This window comes from Physeter macrocephalus, chromosome 11 (assembly GCF_002837175.3).
Source record: "Physeter macrocephalus isolate SW-GA chromosome 11, ASM283717v5, whole genome shotgun sequence".
Taxonomy (NCBI): Eukaryota; Metazoa; Chordata; class Mammalia; order Artiodactyla; family Physeteridae; genus Physeter; species Physeter macrocephalus.
Genome location: NC_041224.1, coordinates 23,708,896 through 23,728,525, shown reverse-complemented (window position 1 = coordinate 23,728,525; position 19,630 = coordinate 23,708,896). Strand labels below are relative to the sequence as shown.

The 19,630-nt window shown below is 35.9% G+C and overlaps 1 protein-coding gene across 4 annotated transcripts in view; it reads left to right on the top strand.

Moving 5' to 3' along the window:
• CUL2 (cullin 2) overlaps window positions 1-19,630 on the top strand; it is a 125,315-nt gene that overhangs the window by 93,436 nt on the left and 12,249 nt on the right. For all 4 annotated transcript variants that reach the window (XM_024129625.3, XM_024129622.3, XM_024129624.3 and 1 more), the window contains exons 7-16: window positions 2,935-3,031; window positions 3,128-3,238; window positions 5,979-6,141; window positions 10,609-10,733; window positions 12,656-12,763; window positions 13,479-13,538; window positions 14,218-14,346; window positions 14,448-14,534; window positions 15,760-15,912; window positions 16,196-16,273. In XM_024129625.3, the coding sequence (XP_023985393.1) occupies window positions 2,935-3,031; window positions 3,128-3,238; window positions 5,979-6,141; window positions 10,609-10,733; window positions 12,656-12,763; window positions 13,479-13,538; window positions 14,218-14,346; window positions 14,448-14,534; window positions 15,760-15,912; window positions 16,196-16,273 (1,111 nt within the window). The remainder of the gene's footprint in view (window positions 1-2,934; window positions 3,032-3,127; window positions 3,239-5,978; window positions 6,142-10,608; window positions 10,734-12,655; window positions 12,764-13,478; window positions 13,539-14,217; window positions 14,347-14,447; window positions 14,535-15,759; window positions 15,913-16,195; window positions 16,274-19,630) is intronic.

The window sequence follows — 19,630 nt, the reverse complement described above, 5'->3', positions numbered from 1 at the left end:
GTCTGGGCGCAGTCTGGAGCAGTCTGGCGCAGTCTGGGTGCAGTCTGGAGCAGTCTGGGTGCAGTCTGGCGCAGTCTGGGCGCAGTCTGGGCGCAGGCACTTCCCTTCCTTGTGGCACCACACTCCCTGCTCCTTCAGGGACATGCAAAGCAGCTAGTCTGCTGATGACCTTGCTGGTTTTGTGCCAGCCCGCTTTCAGTAACACCACTTCTTGCCCATCCTCCTTCACTATCTTCCACCCCCTCCTTTTAGCAGTTCTTTCTCGTGTGCATTTTGGTCCGTAATTTTGTTTTTCTGTGCTATCTAGTCTTCATTCTCTTTTTTTCAGTTTCTTCAGGTCCAAGGGCTACAGCCAACAATGGAGTGTTAAAAAGTATCCTTCCTGTCACTTCTCAGATTTGGAGTGAGAGCAGGAGGCTGCATTTAATTTGTTGGAACCATATTCTCATTTTAATTATAGGGGTGAATGGGAGTTTCACCAAGAGATTAATTTACCCATTGTCACATATCAGAATCAGGACTTTTGAGAGTTCCAGCCTAACTTTTAATGACCATCACAAACCTTGGCTGCCCTCTAAAATGCCTTGGTTTTAAAATCACAGTTAGTGCTTTTTTTGGTCTCTTAGCTTTCTTCTCCTCTCTAATTTATTGAAAATGCTTCCATTTTGTGCCTATCTGTACTTAAAATACTAGCTTATTGATGGTTTACTCACGTACCAGGCACTGTGCTACATACTTTCTTGGATTATGCGTAATCTTTACCCTTTCCTCGTGAGAGTAGGTACATTTCTTACCCCCGCTTTACAGAAGGGGCCATCTCTGAGTACTAAAGGTTAATATGCACCTGCACAAGGTGACATATTAATGCAGTCAGAACTGGAACCTAGGCTGACTCCAAAACCCTGGTCTTAGGGGCTACGATAAACTCTTCCTAGTAGTTCCCATCCTTCCAGTTGAGTGATTTCATTATGATTGTTGTAGGCATTTTCCACTTAGTTCTGTCAAGATAAGTAATGAGCCATATTCTAAAAATTCTTCATATTCTTTTCTCAAGGCTCGTCTCTTGGGATCACTGTTCTTAGATGAGACCAGAGCTTATTCAGATAACCAGCTTAGTCATTGATTTTATATAGTACTAACTTAGCATCATTTCAGTTTATTTTCATTATCTGTCAGCCTAATAGAAATAAATTACAGTGATTTTCTATTGTAACTTTTGTGCAGTTATCAAAGTGTATGGTGAATTGAATAATTTTGCCTAAGAGTTTCTGAGTTCAGTTGTTCTTCTTACAGGAGAGGACAATTTAGTTATTAAGCAGTAGGAATGTCGATGTTCTTTCTAGGCACTACCTTGCCTGATTCCAGCTTCTCTGGGCCTTTTGGGGTCAGAAACAAATGTCAGGAGTGCTGAGAATAGCAGCAGTGGACATTTTCCTGGTTCTGAGCAGGGACAGTAGGATTTGGTCATGAAAATACTTTTAGGTAAAGCTGATTTTCCACATATTTAGATATTTCTCACTTTTGACGGATTTTCATTTGGTCCCAGACAAAGTTAAAAGGCAAAAAGTGATGCGCTCCAAATCAGTGGAATAGGTTATATCATTATTTCAGCAGATTTAATTTGGGCTTAAGAGGGAAGGTCAGCAGAGGATAGGAGCTCACCATGTGTCACCTTGTATGACCTCATCGTTCTTCTTAGTTCTTATATCAAAATGTAGACTTTGTAACTATGTTTCTGTGACTGTCAGAAGGACTGTAGCCATATTAATTCAAGCACAACAAACTTTTCCCAGAATATTCAGGTAATTAATGGGGGCCAGAACGAGGATTAGAGGGAGGCAGAGGCAGGGAGGGACACTGATATGTAAAGGTAATTGCCACAGTACTTTTCTTAAATGTTAGAAAATCTTTATATCCCAGTATGAAAACCAGATTTTACTAGAAAATGATGATAATATATTTTTCTGTTGCTTTCTTTGTAAAATAATTATTAATTCAAAGAAAAAAAAACTATTTTAAAGTGAGGTGGAAGATTACCATGGAAAGGTAAACCTTTGACTGTATAATGGTTTGATTTGAGCATTATTACTGGAGTCAGAAACTTCCAACATAGAGCCAGGCCGTTTTACTGTGGCTTTAGGCCCACTCTTATTTTTTTCCTATTTCATTTTCCTATTTCTGTAATTATAAAAGCCAAAATTCACCTACATTTCTTATTGTGATTAAGACTTGCATCACAATAGTACCCTTGACTAAGTAGGAACTTATCAAAATGTCACATGAATAATTGAGATGATTTTAGATCCCTTTGTAACTGTAACAGAATACAGAATATTAAAACATATCTCACTAAATTTCTAAGTAGAGGAATACCTTTGTGCTTAAATGAAAGCAACTCAGTGTCTCTAGCAGACCTCTTAGAGAGAGAACAACAGTTATTAGTCATTTCAATGAGCGATATACTGTATTAGAGTGTACCTTTGAGGAATGAGTCTCATCATATTACTGTAGGCATACTTGTGATGGTTCAAAGACTGCATTCTCAGACCACATCCTCTAGTAACAGAGTTTGTGGTGAGTGAAATTCAAATATTCTTAACCACTGGTATTTAAAGTCTTGAATTGATGGGCTCATAGCTACTCTATTAAAATAAGAAGTATCATCTTAGTGTCAACATAGTATCTTTAATTTTACAATTAAGCTTTTCTGTTGTTTATTGAAATGACATCTAATGTGTACATAAACTATCATAAATATTAATTCAGCCGCAATATGAAAAATCATTTTTAAGCATCGTGTGCATTGACCTTTAAAATGCTTTATACATAATGTGATTAGACCAGTAGAATAAGCAGCCATATTGTGGCATACTTTGGTATATTTCCATAGATATTTGTATTCTCAAGAATGTTTTGTGTTATACCTTGTTTTAGTGATCGTGGTGGAGAAGACCCAAACCAGAAAGTAATCCATGGGGTTATTAACTCCTTTGTTCATGTTGAACAGTATAAGAAAAAATTCCCCTTAAAGGTAAAAAGCCTCCTTTAAAAACATAAATAATTAGACCTTTAATTTCTTAAGTTGCCTGTTCTAATTTTTAAAATATGATTTAATTGATTTATTTAGTTTTATCAGGAAATCTTTGAGTCTCCCTTCCTGACTGAAACAGGAGAGTATTACAAACAAGAAGCTTCAAATTTATTACAAGAATCAAACTGCTCACAGTATATGGAAAAGGTAAGAAAACATTATGTTAACTACCTCATCTATTATATATCAGGCATGGTTTTACTTAATATTAGTTATCTTAGTTAATATTTTTTTTGGTGGAAAAAGTTCTGTTTTTTTGATCATTACACTGAGTTATAGTTAATGTACAACACCTAGTGATAAATTGTTGTTCCTGCTATGGCATTTTCCATAGAAAAGGTGCTATTCCAGTTTTCATTGTGGTTGATGCTTTCTGATAAATCCTGATTGCTGGATTTGCTTGGCTTTAAAATTAATATATATTCATATTCTTGGCAAAATAAACTATATTTTGTGCTTAGTAGATAAGGGAATAGGATAAGTACAAAAGCTAGGGGTAGGGGTTTTTATCTTCCTCTAACATGGAAGAAAAAAATAGTAAAAATATAATAATTCTAGATACTTGGTCTTTTTGGTCTGTTAAGTTTGTGGAAGGTAAGAAAAACCTCCACGAGAAATTTTAATTGTTAAACCAACACATTGATAACCATATTTATAATTCCATGTATATTTTCTCAGTAAAAGAATAGTGAGATTCTAAATTCAGTCATCAGATAAGATATGTTAGAAATTTTAACTAGATTTTTTCATCGGCAGTGTTGGATTTCAAGCATTTTATTATCAGATGATTTTTGTTTGTTTGTTTACCTTTAAGAAAGGTAAAAATGGGACTTCCCTGGTAGCGCAGTGGTTAAGACTCCACACTCCCAATGTAGGGGGCCTGGGTTCGATCCCTGCTCGGGGAACTAGATCCCACCCGCCTGCTGCGACTACGACCCAGTGCAACCAAATAAATAAAATAAATAAATAAATATTAAAAAAAAAAAAAAAAGAAAGGTAAAATGTTTCAAGTGGAATAGCTCTAGTGAGGCTTCCATAGGCCATAGGTCAGGAAATATCAGTACTTACTGATATGATACAATGGTGCATATTCCACAAAGCCCAGGTCCAGAAGTCTGAGTTGTTTAATTCTTTTCATGCTTTGTCACTCTTTAGCTCTGGGACCTTGAGGAAGTTATCTAGGACATTTTCCTCCGTTAAGTGCAGGCTACACTAAGTCAGTGGGTCTTAGCACTTAGCCCTTTTTACATCTTAGACTCTTGTTAAGGGTTCTAGATCCAATCCTGAGAAGTGCACACAGAATATCAGGGATACATACTCTCATCGTTATATCTGGCTTTCAAAAACAGGCTGTTGGCAAACAACAGATACAACCCAAATGCCTTTCAGGAGTTGAAAAGACAGGCAAAATATGTATACATACAATGGAATATCATTCAGCCTTAAAAAGGAATAAAGTTCTGACACATGCTACATACAACATGGATTAACTTTGAGAATATTATGTTGAGTGAAATAATCCAGACACAAAAGGACAAACATCGTATGGTTCCACTTATAGAAAATATCTAGACTAGACAAAGTCATGGAGACAGAAAGTATTATAGATTAGAAGTTATTGGGAGGGGAGGATAGGGGGTTATAGCTTAGTGGTTACACAGTTTGTGTTTGGTGTAATGAAAAAGTTTTGGAAATAGACAGTTGCACAACATTGTGAATATAATTAATGCTACTGAATTGTACACTTAAAAATGGTTAAAATGACAAATTTTATGTTACATATATTTTACCACAATTTAAAAAAACTATTAATGTAATATACCAAAAACCACTGAATTGTATACTTTAAATGGGTGAATCATATGATATGTAAACTAGATCTCAAACTATTAAAAGGAAGGCCATCGGAGATTATGTTTGGAAAATAACATTTATAAGTATAGGTCATTTAATTAACAGACAATTCATGTGGCCTTCCTACTTCCCTTTCTGTATCTTTCCTCTAGTTTTGGCTTTTTCTGCCAGCTACAGGTGGTTTATTTGAAGCCCTGCATTGAGGCACTCCAAACTTAATCTACTTTTTATTGATATGCACGCTGCCCCCTGTTTTCATTATTTTATTTTTTTCCTTTTCTCATCCTCCCTTGCCTCCCTCAGACCCACATTCTAATTTTTTTTTTATTTAGTTAATCCTTAAGCAGGTTAAAGTCATGTTTGTATACTAAACATGGCTAGGTCTGTTTTTCTTTTGAGGTAGAAATTAGCCAGATTCTCTGGCTATTATCTTTATTATCTGGTTCTTGTTGATGTTAACCAGTGTATTGTTTGTACCTCAGTGCTTTTTTATAGGATAAGCTTTAATTAAGGTCTTGACTGAAATACTTGACTTTGACTAAATTTTTTTTACTTTAAAAATATTTAATGGAATCTTTAATGCGATAGTTTACTATCATGTGCATACTGTTTATGTTTTGTAAGATGAATCAACATAAAGTAATTAGCTTAATCTACATGATCCAGTTGATGTAAATTACTTTTCAGTTTGATAGTTAAATATTCATAAAGTGACTACCTGTTCTGGTTTTTAATGATCTTTACCCATGTTTCCTATTGCATATAGGTTGTCTATATGTAGGATGATTGGAGTCAGTAAATGAGGGCAAAATGCAGACCATTTAACTTTTCATAAGACCGTGCTGTTCATAAGACAGTACTGAAATGTGGTGACATCTAGTAGCTTAATAAAATTTTGAAATGACTTATGGAATGTGAGTTTAAATTAGTTGTATAATTCTTATTTGTAAGCTACTTTGCCATGTAAATTACTTATTGATATTACAGGTGTTTTCTCATAGTAGTTTCTGACTGTAAGAATATATTTCTAAAGGTTCTAGGTAGATTAAAAGATGAAGAAATTCGATGTCGAAAATACTTACATCCAAGTTCATATACTAAAGTAATTCATGAATGTCAGCAACGAATGGTAGCAGACCACTTACAGTTCTTACATGCAGAATGTCATAATATCATCCGACAAGAGAAAAAAAATGGTAAGTGATACCAGACATCAATGTGAATAGATATTAAATTATAAACCCACTTTTTACATCATCTTCCAGCTACCTTAGACTTCAAACATATTTAAGTAATAGTCTCTAAAATATTCGATATGCCTTTTTACAGATATTAATAATCTATTTTAAAAGATTGTTTTGGAAAAGTATATTTTCAAACCGTATTCTAAAGTCAAAAGAAAAACTGGGAACATGTGTTTGCACATTTTAAAAAATCACAGGGGCTAATTTCCTGAATACATTAAGAGTTTCCAGTAAATAAGAGGAGAAAAGACAAAACATGAAAAGGAAATATAAATAGATTTTAAATATATGAAGATGCTCAGTCTCACTCAAAATAGGGGAAATACAAAATGAAAATACAATGAATGTTAACAATAAGCAGTGAATAAAATGGAATTTTTTAGAAAAAAGCAATAAGGATTTTTAAATAGCAAGGAATAAATGTAACAAGATATGTGTCAGACCTACACAGAAATCTAAACATTCTTGAAAGCAACATTGATTTATAGATCCAGGGCAATCTTCTCAAAACCCAAGATTTTTTTTTTTTAACTCTGAAACTCTGAAAGTGATACTTACTCTTCAAGACAATTTTGAAGAGCATAATACGAAAACTTTGCGGGATAGCATGACTTGTAAAAACCACAGTAATTAAGAATATGAGGCGTTGGTGCAAGGATAGGCAAAGAGACCAATGGAATAAAATAAAAAGCCAAGAAATAACCCATGCATATGTAGATACTTCATTTAAGACTAAGGCATCCCTGCAGAGCACTGGGTAAAGGATAGTGTTTTGAACACACAGCACCAGGTCCGTTGGATACCCATGTGGGAAAAAAGCGAAATTTGATCTCTACCTCAAACACCATATACAAAATCAATCAATTCATTTTGGGCTTTTGATCTCAATGTAAAGCAGTAACACTTCCAGAAGATAATATAGAAGAATAACTTCATGACCTTGGAGGTAGAGAAAAATATTTTAAATAAGACACCGAAAGCACTAACCACAAGGAAAGATTGATCAAGTTGACCACTTTATCATTAAAAACTTTGGATCATTAAAAAACTATAAAGACCATTGGATCATCAAGACAGCATCACAATGACAGTCATAGGACAAAGGAGCCAAAAATACACAATGGGGAAAGGACAATCTCGTTAATAAATGTTTTTGAAAAAACGGACAACCACATGCAAAAGAATGAAACTGGACCACTGTCTTACATCATACATAAAAATTAACTCAAAATGAATTAAACACTTGAACCTAAGACCTGAAGCCATAAAACTCCTAGAAAAAAACAAAGGCGATAAGCTCCTTGACATCCGTCTTGGTGATGATTTTTTGAATCTGACACCAAAAGCAAAGGCAACAAAAGCAAAAATAAACAAGTGGGACTCCATCAAACTAAAAAGCTTCTGTACAGCAAAGGAAACCATCGGCAAAATGAAAAGGTGACCTACTGAATGGGAGAAAATATTTGCACATCATTTATCTGATAAGGGGTTAATATCCAAAATATATAAAAGACTCATACAACTCAATAGCAAAAAGACTGATTAAAAAATGAGAAGATCTGAACAGACATTTTTCTAAAGAAGACTTACAGATGGCCAGCAGGTACATCTGTTGTACTCAACATTATTAATCATCAGGGAAAAGGTGCTCAACTCCAAACCCCAGTGAGATATCACCTCACACCTGTTAGCATGGCTATTATCAAAAAGGCTAGAAATAACAAATGTTGGCAAGGATGTGAAGAAAAGGGAACCATCGTGTACAGTTGGGATAAAAATAAAACTATCATGTGATCTAGCAATTCTACTTCCAGGCATTTATCCAAAGAAAACAAAAACACTAACCCCAAAAAATATATGAACCCTGTTCATATATGTTCATTGCAGCATTATTTACAATAACCAAGATAAGGAAACAACCAAAGTGTCCATTGATAGGTGAATGGATGAAAATAAACACACACACACACACACACACACACACAGAGAAATAATCAGTCAGCCATTAAAAAAAAAAAAAAAGAAATCTGCTATTTTGCAACAACATGGATCGACCTCGAGGGCATTGTGCTAAGTGAAATAAGTCAGACAGAGAGAGACAAATATCGTGTGATCTCACTTATACATGGAATCTAAAAAACAAAACACACGAACTCATGGATACGGAGAAGAGGTTGGTGGTTGCCAGTCAGGGGGGATGGGTGAAGGGAGTCAAAAGGTTTAATAACTTCCAGTTATTTAAAAAAATAAGTCATGGGGATGTAATAATGTATAGCATGATGACTATAGGTAATAATACCATGTTGCATATTTGAAAGTTGCTGAGAGTAGATTTTAAAAGTTCTCGCAGATATCGTATAATAACGCTTATATGTGTAATCTAGAAAAATGGTATAGATGATTTTATTTACAAAGCAGAAATAGAGACATAGAGGTACGGATACCAAGGGAGAAAGGGGTGTGGTGGGAGGAACTGGGAGACTGGAATTGACACATACACACTATCGATACTATGTATAAAATAGACAACTAATGAGAACACACTGCATAGCACAGGGAACTCTACCTAATGCACTGTGGTTACCTAAATGGGTGGGAAGTCCAAAAGGGAGGGGATATCTGTATGTGTATGGCTGATTCATTTCTTGTGCAGTGGAGGCTAACACAACATTGTAAAGCAACCATACTCCAATAAAAATTAATTAAAAAATAAAATAAAAAGTTCTCATCACAAGAAAAAAGTTGTAAATATGTATGGTGACAGATGTTAACTCGACTGATTGTGGTGATCATTCTGCAATACATACCAATATCATTATGTTATAAACCTGAAACTAATATATGTCAATTATACCCCAAAACAAAAAAGGCAGTCATAGGGTTATATATTTGCAATCCCTGAAAAAGTTTTATGTCCAAAATATAAAATAGTCAAGAAATTTGAACAGGCACTGCAGAATAGAGGATATCCAAATGGCCAATAAACATATAAAAAGGCTCTCAATCTCACTAAAGCAGAGGAATGCAAATTAAAACCAAACTAAGGCATCAGTACTTAATCACGTTTTGCTATGAAATGAAAAAGACTGAAAATAATAAGTGTGTGGAAGTGTATAGAGTCACAGGAACTTGTTATACGTTGGAGCATAACGAGTATAAACCAGCGCAACCACCTTGAAACACTGCCAGTGAGTGACTGCTGATGCTGAGCAAACACATCTCTTACGGTCCAGCTGTTGCTCTCGTAGGTGTTCAACCCCCCACCCAAAATGCATGCACACATACACAAAAAGACACGCACAGGCATGCTCACAGCAGCATTGTTTGTAATAGCTCCAAACTGGAAACAGCTCAGATGTCCCGTAACAGCAGAATGAATTAAAGTATCGCATGTTCACACAATGAAATATTAGAGGAGAGTGAAAAGGAACACCTTATAGCTGCATACAACACAGGTGAACCTTATGAACATGTTGAACCAAAGAAACCAAACATGAAAGAATTGTATGATTTCATTTGTATAAACGGTTCAAAACTGGCAAACCGAACCTGTGGTTTGGTTTAGTTTAGTAAGTAACTAATCTGTCACGACGGTGATTACCGTTGCAGAAGAACAGGAGGGGTAGTGATTGGGAGGAGGTATGAAGGGGACTTCTGAGTGGAGGTCATGTCTGTTTCTTACTGTGGGTGGTGATAACTTTGGGAGGGGGTTCACCCGTGATAATTCATTGAGATACACACTTACGGCTTGTACATTTTTCTGTATGTGTGTTATACTTCAGTAAAAAGTTTAAAATAAAAACCACTACACTGAGATATCATTTTCCACCTCTCAGTGCAAAGATCAAAGCATTTGTTGGCAAGGCAACTCCTGGCCACTGGGAGCTCTGTCTAGAAGGTCCTTCTGCAAGACTAAGCTTTGCATGGCAGTCCCACTTCTAGGGATTTATACTGCAGATATTCTTGCCCATGTGCAGGATTATTAACTGTAACATTGTAATAGCAAGAGATTGGAAACAACCAAATTCCTATCAATTGTTAAGTAATTGTTGTAATGTAGCCATAAAATGGAGTGCTAAGCAGTTGTAAAATATGAGGAAATGCTTTGTGTACTGATGTAAAAAGATCTCTAAGTTAAAATGTTCATAGTACATGAAATACGCTACACTATTTGTATGAAAGGGGACAGAGGGAAGAATGCTGTATCTGCTGACTGGGTAGGGAGCAGCTTTGGGAAGATCCTAAACAACCACAACACTGCTTTCCCAGGGGGAGGATGGGGTGATTGGGAGAAAGGTGTGGGATCTGGCTCTGCATACTCTTCTGTCATTCTGCATTTGGAACCATATATTACCTATTATACTAAAAACACTTTTAAACTATTTGGAAATTTAATAATAAATTTCTTTTTCCCCTCAGACATGGCAAATATGTATGTCTTACTGCGTGCTGTGTCCACTGGTTTACCTCATATGATTCAGGAGCTGCAAAATCATATCCATGATGAGGGCCTTAGAGCAACCAGTAATCTTACTCAGGAAAATGTGAGTTACATAAGGAACTGGAAATTTTTCTCTTAATCAGATTATCATGGAGTTTTTCTTTTGACTTTACTGTTTAAAAGCATGAAAGAAAAGTCCTACCATGACAATAAATGAAGCGTCTTTATTAAAATGTTCAAACCTAGAAGTTGTTGGACACTTCTGGGAATTATCAATTATTAGAAAATCAGTGAGTAATATAAACTTCTTCCTACACACTGTCGTGTTCATTTAGCAATTGTTAATTAATTTCTCACCGAAAAGTATGTTTGCTGTTTCTTTTTTTAAAAAATTAATAATTAATTTTTGGCTGCGTTGGGTCTTCGTTGCTGTGTGCTGGCTTTCTCTAGTTGCGATGAGCCGGGGCTACTCTTCGTTGCGATGCGCGGGCTTCTCATTGTGGTGGCTTCTCTTGTTGCAGAACATGAGCTCTAGGCGTGCGGGCTTCAGTAGTTGCAGCACATGGGCTCAGTAGTTGTGGCTCGCGGGCTCTAGCGCGCAGGCTCAGTAGTTGTGGCTCACGGGCTTAGTTGCTCTGCGGCATGTGGGATCTTTCTGGACCAGGGCTCGAACCCATGTTCCCTGCATTAGCAGGCAGATTCTTAACCACTGCGCCGCCATGGAAGTCCCTGTTTGCTGTTTCTAAATAGTCTTGTTTCTGTGTAACTGGCATTAATGTTTAGTTAGTTGTAGTGGTAATGGTATTAATCAGTGATAATATAGACAACTTACAATTTGATTTCCTTTTACATTCCCTGGATTTGATAGCCTGGGAAGCAAATTTGGATTAAAACTATCTTCCCTAAATATATGCTTACTACCCAAAATACCCAGCAGTGACCTTCATATCCCTAATCCCCATCTTTCTCAAGAGTTCCCTGCCATTTAAATTACTGTTTACAATAAGGTGTCTCCTATCAGAGTGTGCTCCTATTGTCAAATTTTGTTGGACCACCTTCTTTGTTTTTACTAGTGATGGTTGACAAATAAGATAGACATGACATCACATGTCACTTCTCTTTCCTATGTAGAGCTGTTTGCTCCTCCTGTAATGCAGTGATCTGTGTATAGACCTCATTGTTCAGGAGCATTTATTAAATGCTGATCTCCTTAGTTGTAGATTTATTTGTCTTTGGCAGATAATTCTTAGATGTTATGTCCTGCCACAGTAATGCATAAACGTTCCCATTTTTTGTAAAACTATTAATTTATATTGCTTAGATCTAATAGCCTGTATTATTTATTAGGTTTCTTAGTTTATATTAGTTTTACAGATTCAGGGTGTGGAATGACATTGGGCATAGAGGCATAGAGTTTGGTGTCAAGGCCTGGGAGATGCAAATACAAGAGAATGCATTTGTAGGAGACTCAGATAATTTTAGCTGACTTAGAAGTCTTAGGTCTAACTTCATAGTTATCTCCATTAAGGATGAAAACTCACTTTTGCACTACTAGGTATTTCTTCTCTCTGAGATGTGGGGAACTGTACTGCCCAACTCTAGGGGTCTCAATTTTCACAGATAATGGCTTTTTAACTTCTCTCTCTCTCAGCCTTCAGTGGCTTTGAAGGCCGTTTTTATTTACATAATCCTCTATGAAAGTGATAGGCCTGGTAGTTCTGAGATTGTATCTTGTTACACTTAAGATACAGAATTCCAGCACCAGAGAGAAGTGTTTTTTCCATGGGTTCTTCTGGCAGAGGAACTACAGTCCTGCATTTCCAGTGTTGAATGACAGCTAATTTCAACATCAAAGTTTTAGATTTTTAAGACCGTCTTAGTTAAAAACAGTTTTGGAGGGTGTGTGTTGTGTGTAACATTATTTGCTTAGGGAAAACTTTACTCTTAAACGACTCTTCACTAAGACAAATTATACCCTTGAGCTTCTTAAAATGTGGTTTTGTACTTTGTATTTCATATTTTTAGATGCCAACACTATTTGTGGAGTCAGTTCTGGAAGTACATGGTAAATTTGTTCAGCTTATCAACACTGTTTTGAATGGTGATCAGCACTTTATGAGTGCGCTGGATAAGGTAACTTTTTAATACATATATCCTTATCTATATATAATTTTCTTCATTTAATCATTATTCTTTAAGGTAGTTTCAGAATTAGGGCTTCTAATTGTGAGATTTCTAATCTGGAGATGGAGATTCACCTTAACCAACCAATTTCATAGTGAAAGTCAAAATAGAAGTGTGTAACATAACTTTTAAGTGAGTAATTGAATGATTGAATTGAATGCTTGAATTATATGGGAATTGAATTTCCCACGATTATACTATAAAAGGAGACTTGTTAATACACTAGTATGTTCTGAAAAATACATGTATAATTTTAATATTCTTTAGTGCTCATTTTTCCTTTGAATATAGTACTTAGACTATAATGAATAATATTTGAAAGAAAAGTAAAATTATAAATTTTTGAATTTAAATTTGCCTACATGGTTGTAAGATTTTTTAAAATATAGCCTTATTTTATGTGTGTTCAAATATCAGTAATGAGTTATGAAGAGTATCTTTCAGTAGGAACAGGATTATATATAATTATATAATTACCATGAGGGACACAGCGAGAGGAGTTTACCCTGTGTTAGATATGACAACAGTATTAACAAACTACCCCCAAAATGCCATGTTTTATGTGGGGTAGTAATTTTTGGATGTACAGATTATAGCATATATTGAGCCAGCTGTGTTTTTACCCTATTAATGGTGGCTAATTCCTGGTCTGTCTTCTATATAGGCCCTTACATCAGTTGTAAATTACAGAGAACCCAAGTCTGTTTGCAAAGCACCTGAATTGGTAAGTTTGATGGTTGCATAAATGTAAACATATGAAAAATCAGCATTAGAAAATGCAAGCTGAGGTGAATGTCAAATTAGTTTGTTTTTGTAGCATTTTTTTAAAAAGTAGTTGAAAACGTATCAACACTGTATATCACTTGGCTTTTATTTAAGGAATGCAATAGGTCATCTCTGTAGCCTTTTCTTAAGAAATAATTGAAGGAGAAAATATTCCATTTTACAATGTTTGGCTTTGAAAGTATGACTGCTTTAAAATAATTTGCATTACTTTTCATGGAGATTTTATTTTATCTGAGATCTAAAGGGAATTTGATGAAAAATGTTTTGATAACCTTTAAAGGAAACTTGCTTACAAGGTTGTGGTGAGATTTTTAAAAAGTACTTATGTAATGTCAGAAATGACAGAACTGCTCAAAACTCACCTAGGTGTTCCATCAAAACTTAATTACTTATATCATTGCTGTATTGATCATTCAGCATTGATTAGATTTTTTACTGTTTATAGTTTTTAAAAAATTTCCCGGATGACGTATATTTCAAGTTCTTTAGTGCATGTCCATGATTTTTAAAACATAAGCTTGAGGATGGCAAAGACTGTGATCTTATTTTGTGTTGTTGCCACTGTGCCTCCTTTGAGAAGGGCCCTCTGTAAGTGTTACTGTCAATTTCTATTTGAGCTCGCTAAGTACTGTGACAACTTGCTGAAGAAATCGGCCAAGGGAATGACAGAGAATGAAGTAGAGGACAAGCTCACAAGCTTTATTACTGTCTTCAAATATATCGACGATAAGGATGTTTTTCAAAAGGTAAGTTGTGGATCGAGAGGTTTTATGTGTCAGCTTTGATTTATTTTTGAACTTTAAATCATCAGAAAGGAAGTAATCTTTTAAAATATTTTTTAATGTAGTTCTACGCAAGAATGCTGGCGAAACGTTTAATTCATGGGTTATCCATGTCTATGGATTCTGAAGAAGCCATGATCAATAAATTAAAGGTACGGTAGTCCTTTGATATGATAATGTCCTAGAAATTATTCCACTAGCACACAAAGATGTTCATTGTAGCAATATGAGTAATAACAGGAAATAATTCATCAACAGTTGACTGGTTAAATGTAAAGTGGTGTAGTCTCATGGTGGGATATGCAAATGCTGTATTAAAGGACAGAGTCTCTCTATATGTTGATATAGAATCATCCACAAGATAAAGTGTTAACTTTACAAAAGACTTGTATTACTTATAAACGAACACACCTAAAATATTCCTTTAAGTACAAGTTTTGTGGAGCGCATTTGAATTTCGGTTCACTTTTATGTCATTTTAGCTTACACAATGATGAGATAAGCAATTGCTAATTTTTTTTATCCTGAGTTATTCAGTAGTTGATAATTGTCCTGTATGGTATACATTGAATATGTGGTCCTTTTTAAATATACCAAAAATAACTTACCCTTTAATTTTTAGAGGTAATGTTAACAAAGCTTTTTATATCCCAAGATTAGAGATCCAAATTTTCTGACCTGGTGATGACAGAGTTTTGAATAATTTCGAAGAAATAGATTTCTTCATTACTCAGTTGATGGTGTTAAAAATCTGCCTCAGTGGGCTTCCCTGGTGGCGCAGTGGTTGAGAAAATCCGCCTGCCGATGCAGGGGACTCGGGATCGTGCCCCGGTCTGGGAAGATCCCACATGCCGTGGAGTGGCTGGGCCCGTGAGCCATGGCCACTGAGCCTGTGCGTCTGGAGCCTGTGCTCCACAACGGGAGAGGCCACAACAGTGAGAGGCCCGCGTACCCCCCCCAACCCACCCCCCACACACCTGCCTCAGTACCCTCCTTTTTAACAAATATTCCCATTTATCTTTCATGTGTATTTGATACTGTCTGTAAACCTTATAAGGTATCTTACATTCAACAATGGAGCATTTTGTAGTGTTGAAATGATATATAGATTTATAGAAAAGTTCTTGTTTTAAAGGGAAATTTGTTGTTTCATAAATATTTGTTTTCATTCACTTATTTAATCAGCATTTTAAAAAAAGGAATTTTTGAAAGGATTTGAATAGCTGCTTTGGGTCATGAATAATACAGGCCTTTGGTGTAAGTGTACAAGCAGGACCTTTGACCATAGACCTAGCAGTAGCAAAACATTCTTAATAATCAGTATGGTTTATTATTTTTGTTTTTAAGTCATATGTTTTTTAAAACTTTCTTTTACAGCAAGCCTGTGGTTATGAATTTACCAGCAAGCTACATCGGATGTACACAGATATGAGTGTCAGTGCGGATCTCAACAATAAGTTCAACAATTTTATCAAGAATCAAGACACAGTAATAGATTTGGGAATTAGTTTTCAAATATATGTTCTACAGGTATGAATATGTGTTTCATTGTGAGCATTTACTAATCATTTCAAATACTCTGATACAAAGGATTAATAGATTGATGCCTGATTACCTTTCTTTCAGTCAGAATATTATAACTTCTTAAGTTATATGTTCTATTGATCTGGAATGAACCGTGCCTTGATAGTAATGCTGGTGGGTTTTATCAACATTTTGAGGAAGGAGAAAAAGGTGCTTTAGTTGCTTAAATCATTTTATAAACATTTACTTTCAAGTGGGATGTTTAACTATTTGACTTTTCTCCTTCTAGGCTGGTGCATGGCCTCTTACTCAGGCTCCTTCATCTACATTTGCGATTCCCCAGGAATTGGAAAAAAGTGTACAGATGGCAAGTTGGCAGAAAATATATTGGAAGACCTAAGGAATTTTAATAATTATCTTCACGTTATATCACTTTAAATATTTCTCCAAAGTCTTGAGGGCTCACGTGATATAAAAATATATTCACAGGGCTTTCCTGGTGGCGCAGTGGTTGAGAATCCGCCTGCCGATGCAGGGGGCACGGGTTCGTGCCCCGGTCCGGGAAGATCCCACATGCCGCAGAGCGGCTGGGCCTGTGAGCCATGGCCGCTGGGCCTGCGCGTCCAGAGCCTGTGCTCCGCAATGGGAGAGGCCACAACAGTGAGAGGCCCGTGTACTGCAAAAACAAACAAACAAACAAACAAAAATATATTCACAAATTATGGTTATTCTGCCTTGTAGGAAGACTGTAAATTATTGTAGTTTCTAATATTAAAACTAAAATGCTAAGGGTGTCAGTTCTTTGTCAAAGCATGTCTCTTATCTTAGTAAACCTGTTATCTGTCTTAAGTAGTTCTAAATTACAAAAATTTTGATATTATAAGAAAGTTTAGAATCCAGTACTTAAAACAATCATTTTCTAATTTTTCATTTGAATATTGAGCCATCTTTATAATTCATTTATCCCTTATTATAGTTATTTTTTTTCTGGGCTGTAATTTAGGTAAATATATGTAGAATGTGAAATATTCTAGAAAAAATAGATTGAAGCTGGAAAATTCAAGTAAAAATGGCTTTAAAGTGTGACTGAATAGAAACCATAGACTTCTTACCCAAAGCTTTTAAAGAGACTGTGGAGACTACGTCTTTAACAGTTGTTGAGATGTAACTTGTACCATACGGCTTAGTCATGTAGTCCTGTAGTCATTGTATCAAGCTGCCGTAACAAAATACCACAGCCTGGACGGCTTATGAATGACAGAGATTGATTTCTTATGGTTCTGGAGGCTGGAAGTCTGAGGCCAGGGTGCCAGCGCAGTGGGATGAGGGCCTAAGGTGACAGACTTCTTGCTGTGTCCTCACATGGTGGAAGGGGCTAGGGAGCTCTGTGGGGTCTCTTTCATCAGAGCACTAAATGGCATAGATGAGGGCTCCATCCTCATGATCTAAGCACCTCCCAAAGGCCCCACCTTCTAAAACCATCACATTGGGCGTCAGGATTTCAACATGAATTAGGGGAGACACAAACATTCAGGCCACAGCACTATGCAATTCACCCAAAGTGTACACTTTCATTGGTGTTCAGTATATTCACAGAGCTTTGCAACCACCAGCACCATTTTAGAACATTTTAATTACCCTAAAAGAAACCCCCTATGCATCAGTAGTCACTCCTCACCTTCCCCAACTCCCTCCCCTCTCCCTAGCCCTAGGCAATCTGCTTTCTTTCTCTGTAGATTTGCCTGTTCTGGACATCTCATGTAGAGCTATGTCACACGTGGTCTTTCGTGACTGCCTTCATTCACTTTGCAGAAGAATGTCAAGGTCCATCCATGTTTGAGTCTGTGCCAGTAGTTCATTCCTTTTTATTGCCAAATAATATTCCATTGTATGGAGACACCACATTTTATTTATCCATTCATCAGCTGTTGGACGTTTGGGCTGTTTTGACTTTTGGGTGTGTAAGTAATGCTGCTATGAACATTCATGTACAAGTTTTTGAGTGGATGAACATGTTTTTGTTTCTCTTGAAACTGACCCTTTTTGATTCTCTAACTCACCAAACGAGGCTTATCTTTTAATAGTCTTTTTACTTGGGCAGTAACTTGAGGTTGTGAACCAGTGAGTTATGCATATGTTTATGAAGTTTAAAATGAAAATGGTATTTCATTACACTATTTACTAGAGATGTTCACAGTGTGTAGTTTGAATCATTACATTATGTTTGTATGTTATTTTTGCTTCTTTCAAAATAAGGATTGTAAATCAAGTAACACAGTGTAAACTCTGGAATCATAACTCCTGATTTTAAATGTCTGTTCTTCCGTTTACTGTGCTCTGTGACTTTGGACAAATAACTTCCGAATTTTTTGTTAACTGATAATACTGCTACTCAGAGTGTTAATATGAAGGTGAAACATGTAAAGCGCTTTGTCTGGTATATAAGAAGTACTCAGTATATGCTGAAAGTAGAAGTAATAGTTAATAGTGATAGTAGTGGTAATAGCAGAGTAGCCAGGTAGATTTCAAGATACCGTGCATGAGGTGGACTTTCCGAGTAGGAGTCTAATTTAGGACTTTCTGCGTCTTTGAAAAGGCATGATAGTGCAAACCATCTTAGAAACTTCATGAAGAAGAGCATTTGTTTGGATGGGCAGAATATGATCCCAGGGAAGGGGATGGGGTAACCAGGTGTAAAGCACTTTGATGTATTTGTGACCAGGCAAGAGAAAGAAAACTGACCCCTCACCTTTGACAGTCTTAAACCTTATTTCTTCTTAAGAGCCTGCTTTTCCAATCGAAATTAAGGGACAGGGTGGGGGCTGGCAGAACTAAAATCTCCTTCAAGTTTGTTATGCTTCTCTTTCTCCTTGAAATAATTATTTTCCAGTAATTATTGGAGTACTGGAATCAACCCCTTAAACTTCTTTTATTAACATATGACCTTCCCCAGGTTCCAGTGTCCTCATTTACAAACAGGAAGTGGGTTTCTTTCTGACTATAAATTATGATTCCAAGCATATCATTCTCTCAGTTTGGACTTTCTCTAATTACCAGTAGAGGGAGTTTGTCCTTACATTTCTCCTAGTAAATCCAAGTTTTCAGTCACATAAGAATGAAAATCCATCTGTGTATTTAATAGTGTACATTTTTTCACATGTAAATTAATTCCTGTTGCTTTAATGGTCATCTATATATTTCCCATCTTTCCCTTAAATATACCTGTTTGTCAGAAATCACATCCATTTTACACGTATCTTAAAACTATGGAAATTAATCTTTAATTAAAAGCAATTTATTTTGGGGACTTCCCTGGCGGGCCAGTGGTTGAGACTTTGCCTTCCAGTTGGGGCAGGTGGGGAGCTAGGATCCCACATGCCTCGGGGCCAAAAAACCAGAACATAAAACAGAAGCAATAGTGTAACAAATTCAATAAAGACTTGAAAAATGGTCCACATCAGAAAATCTTTAAAAAAAAAAAAAAAAGTCATTTATTTTGCATATTAGACCAGTATATCTTAAATCTACTTTTGTACCTGGTCCACAAACCTGAATAATAACTAAAGAAATATAAGGTAGTGTATATTAGTGCAGCTCTCTGTTTGAAGTGAATAAGCTCATCAAATATGAAACGTTCATTTTTAAGGCCCCTTGAGTTTCAATTAATGCCCTCAAATGGTATTTGAAAGATGCTCTCTGTTAGCCTGACTATTATAACTATTAA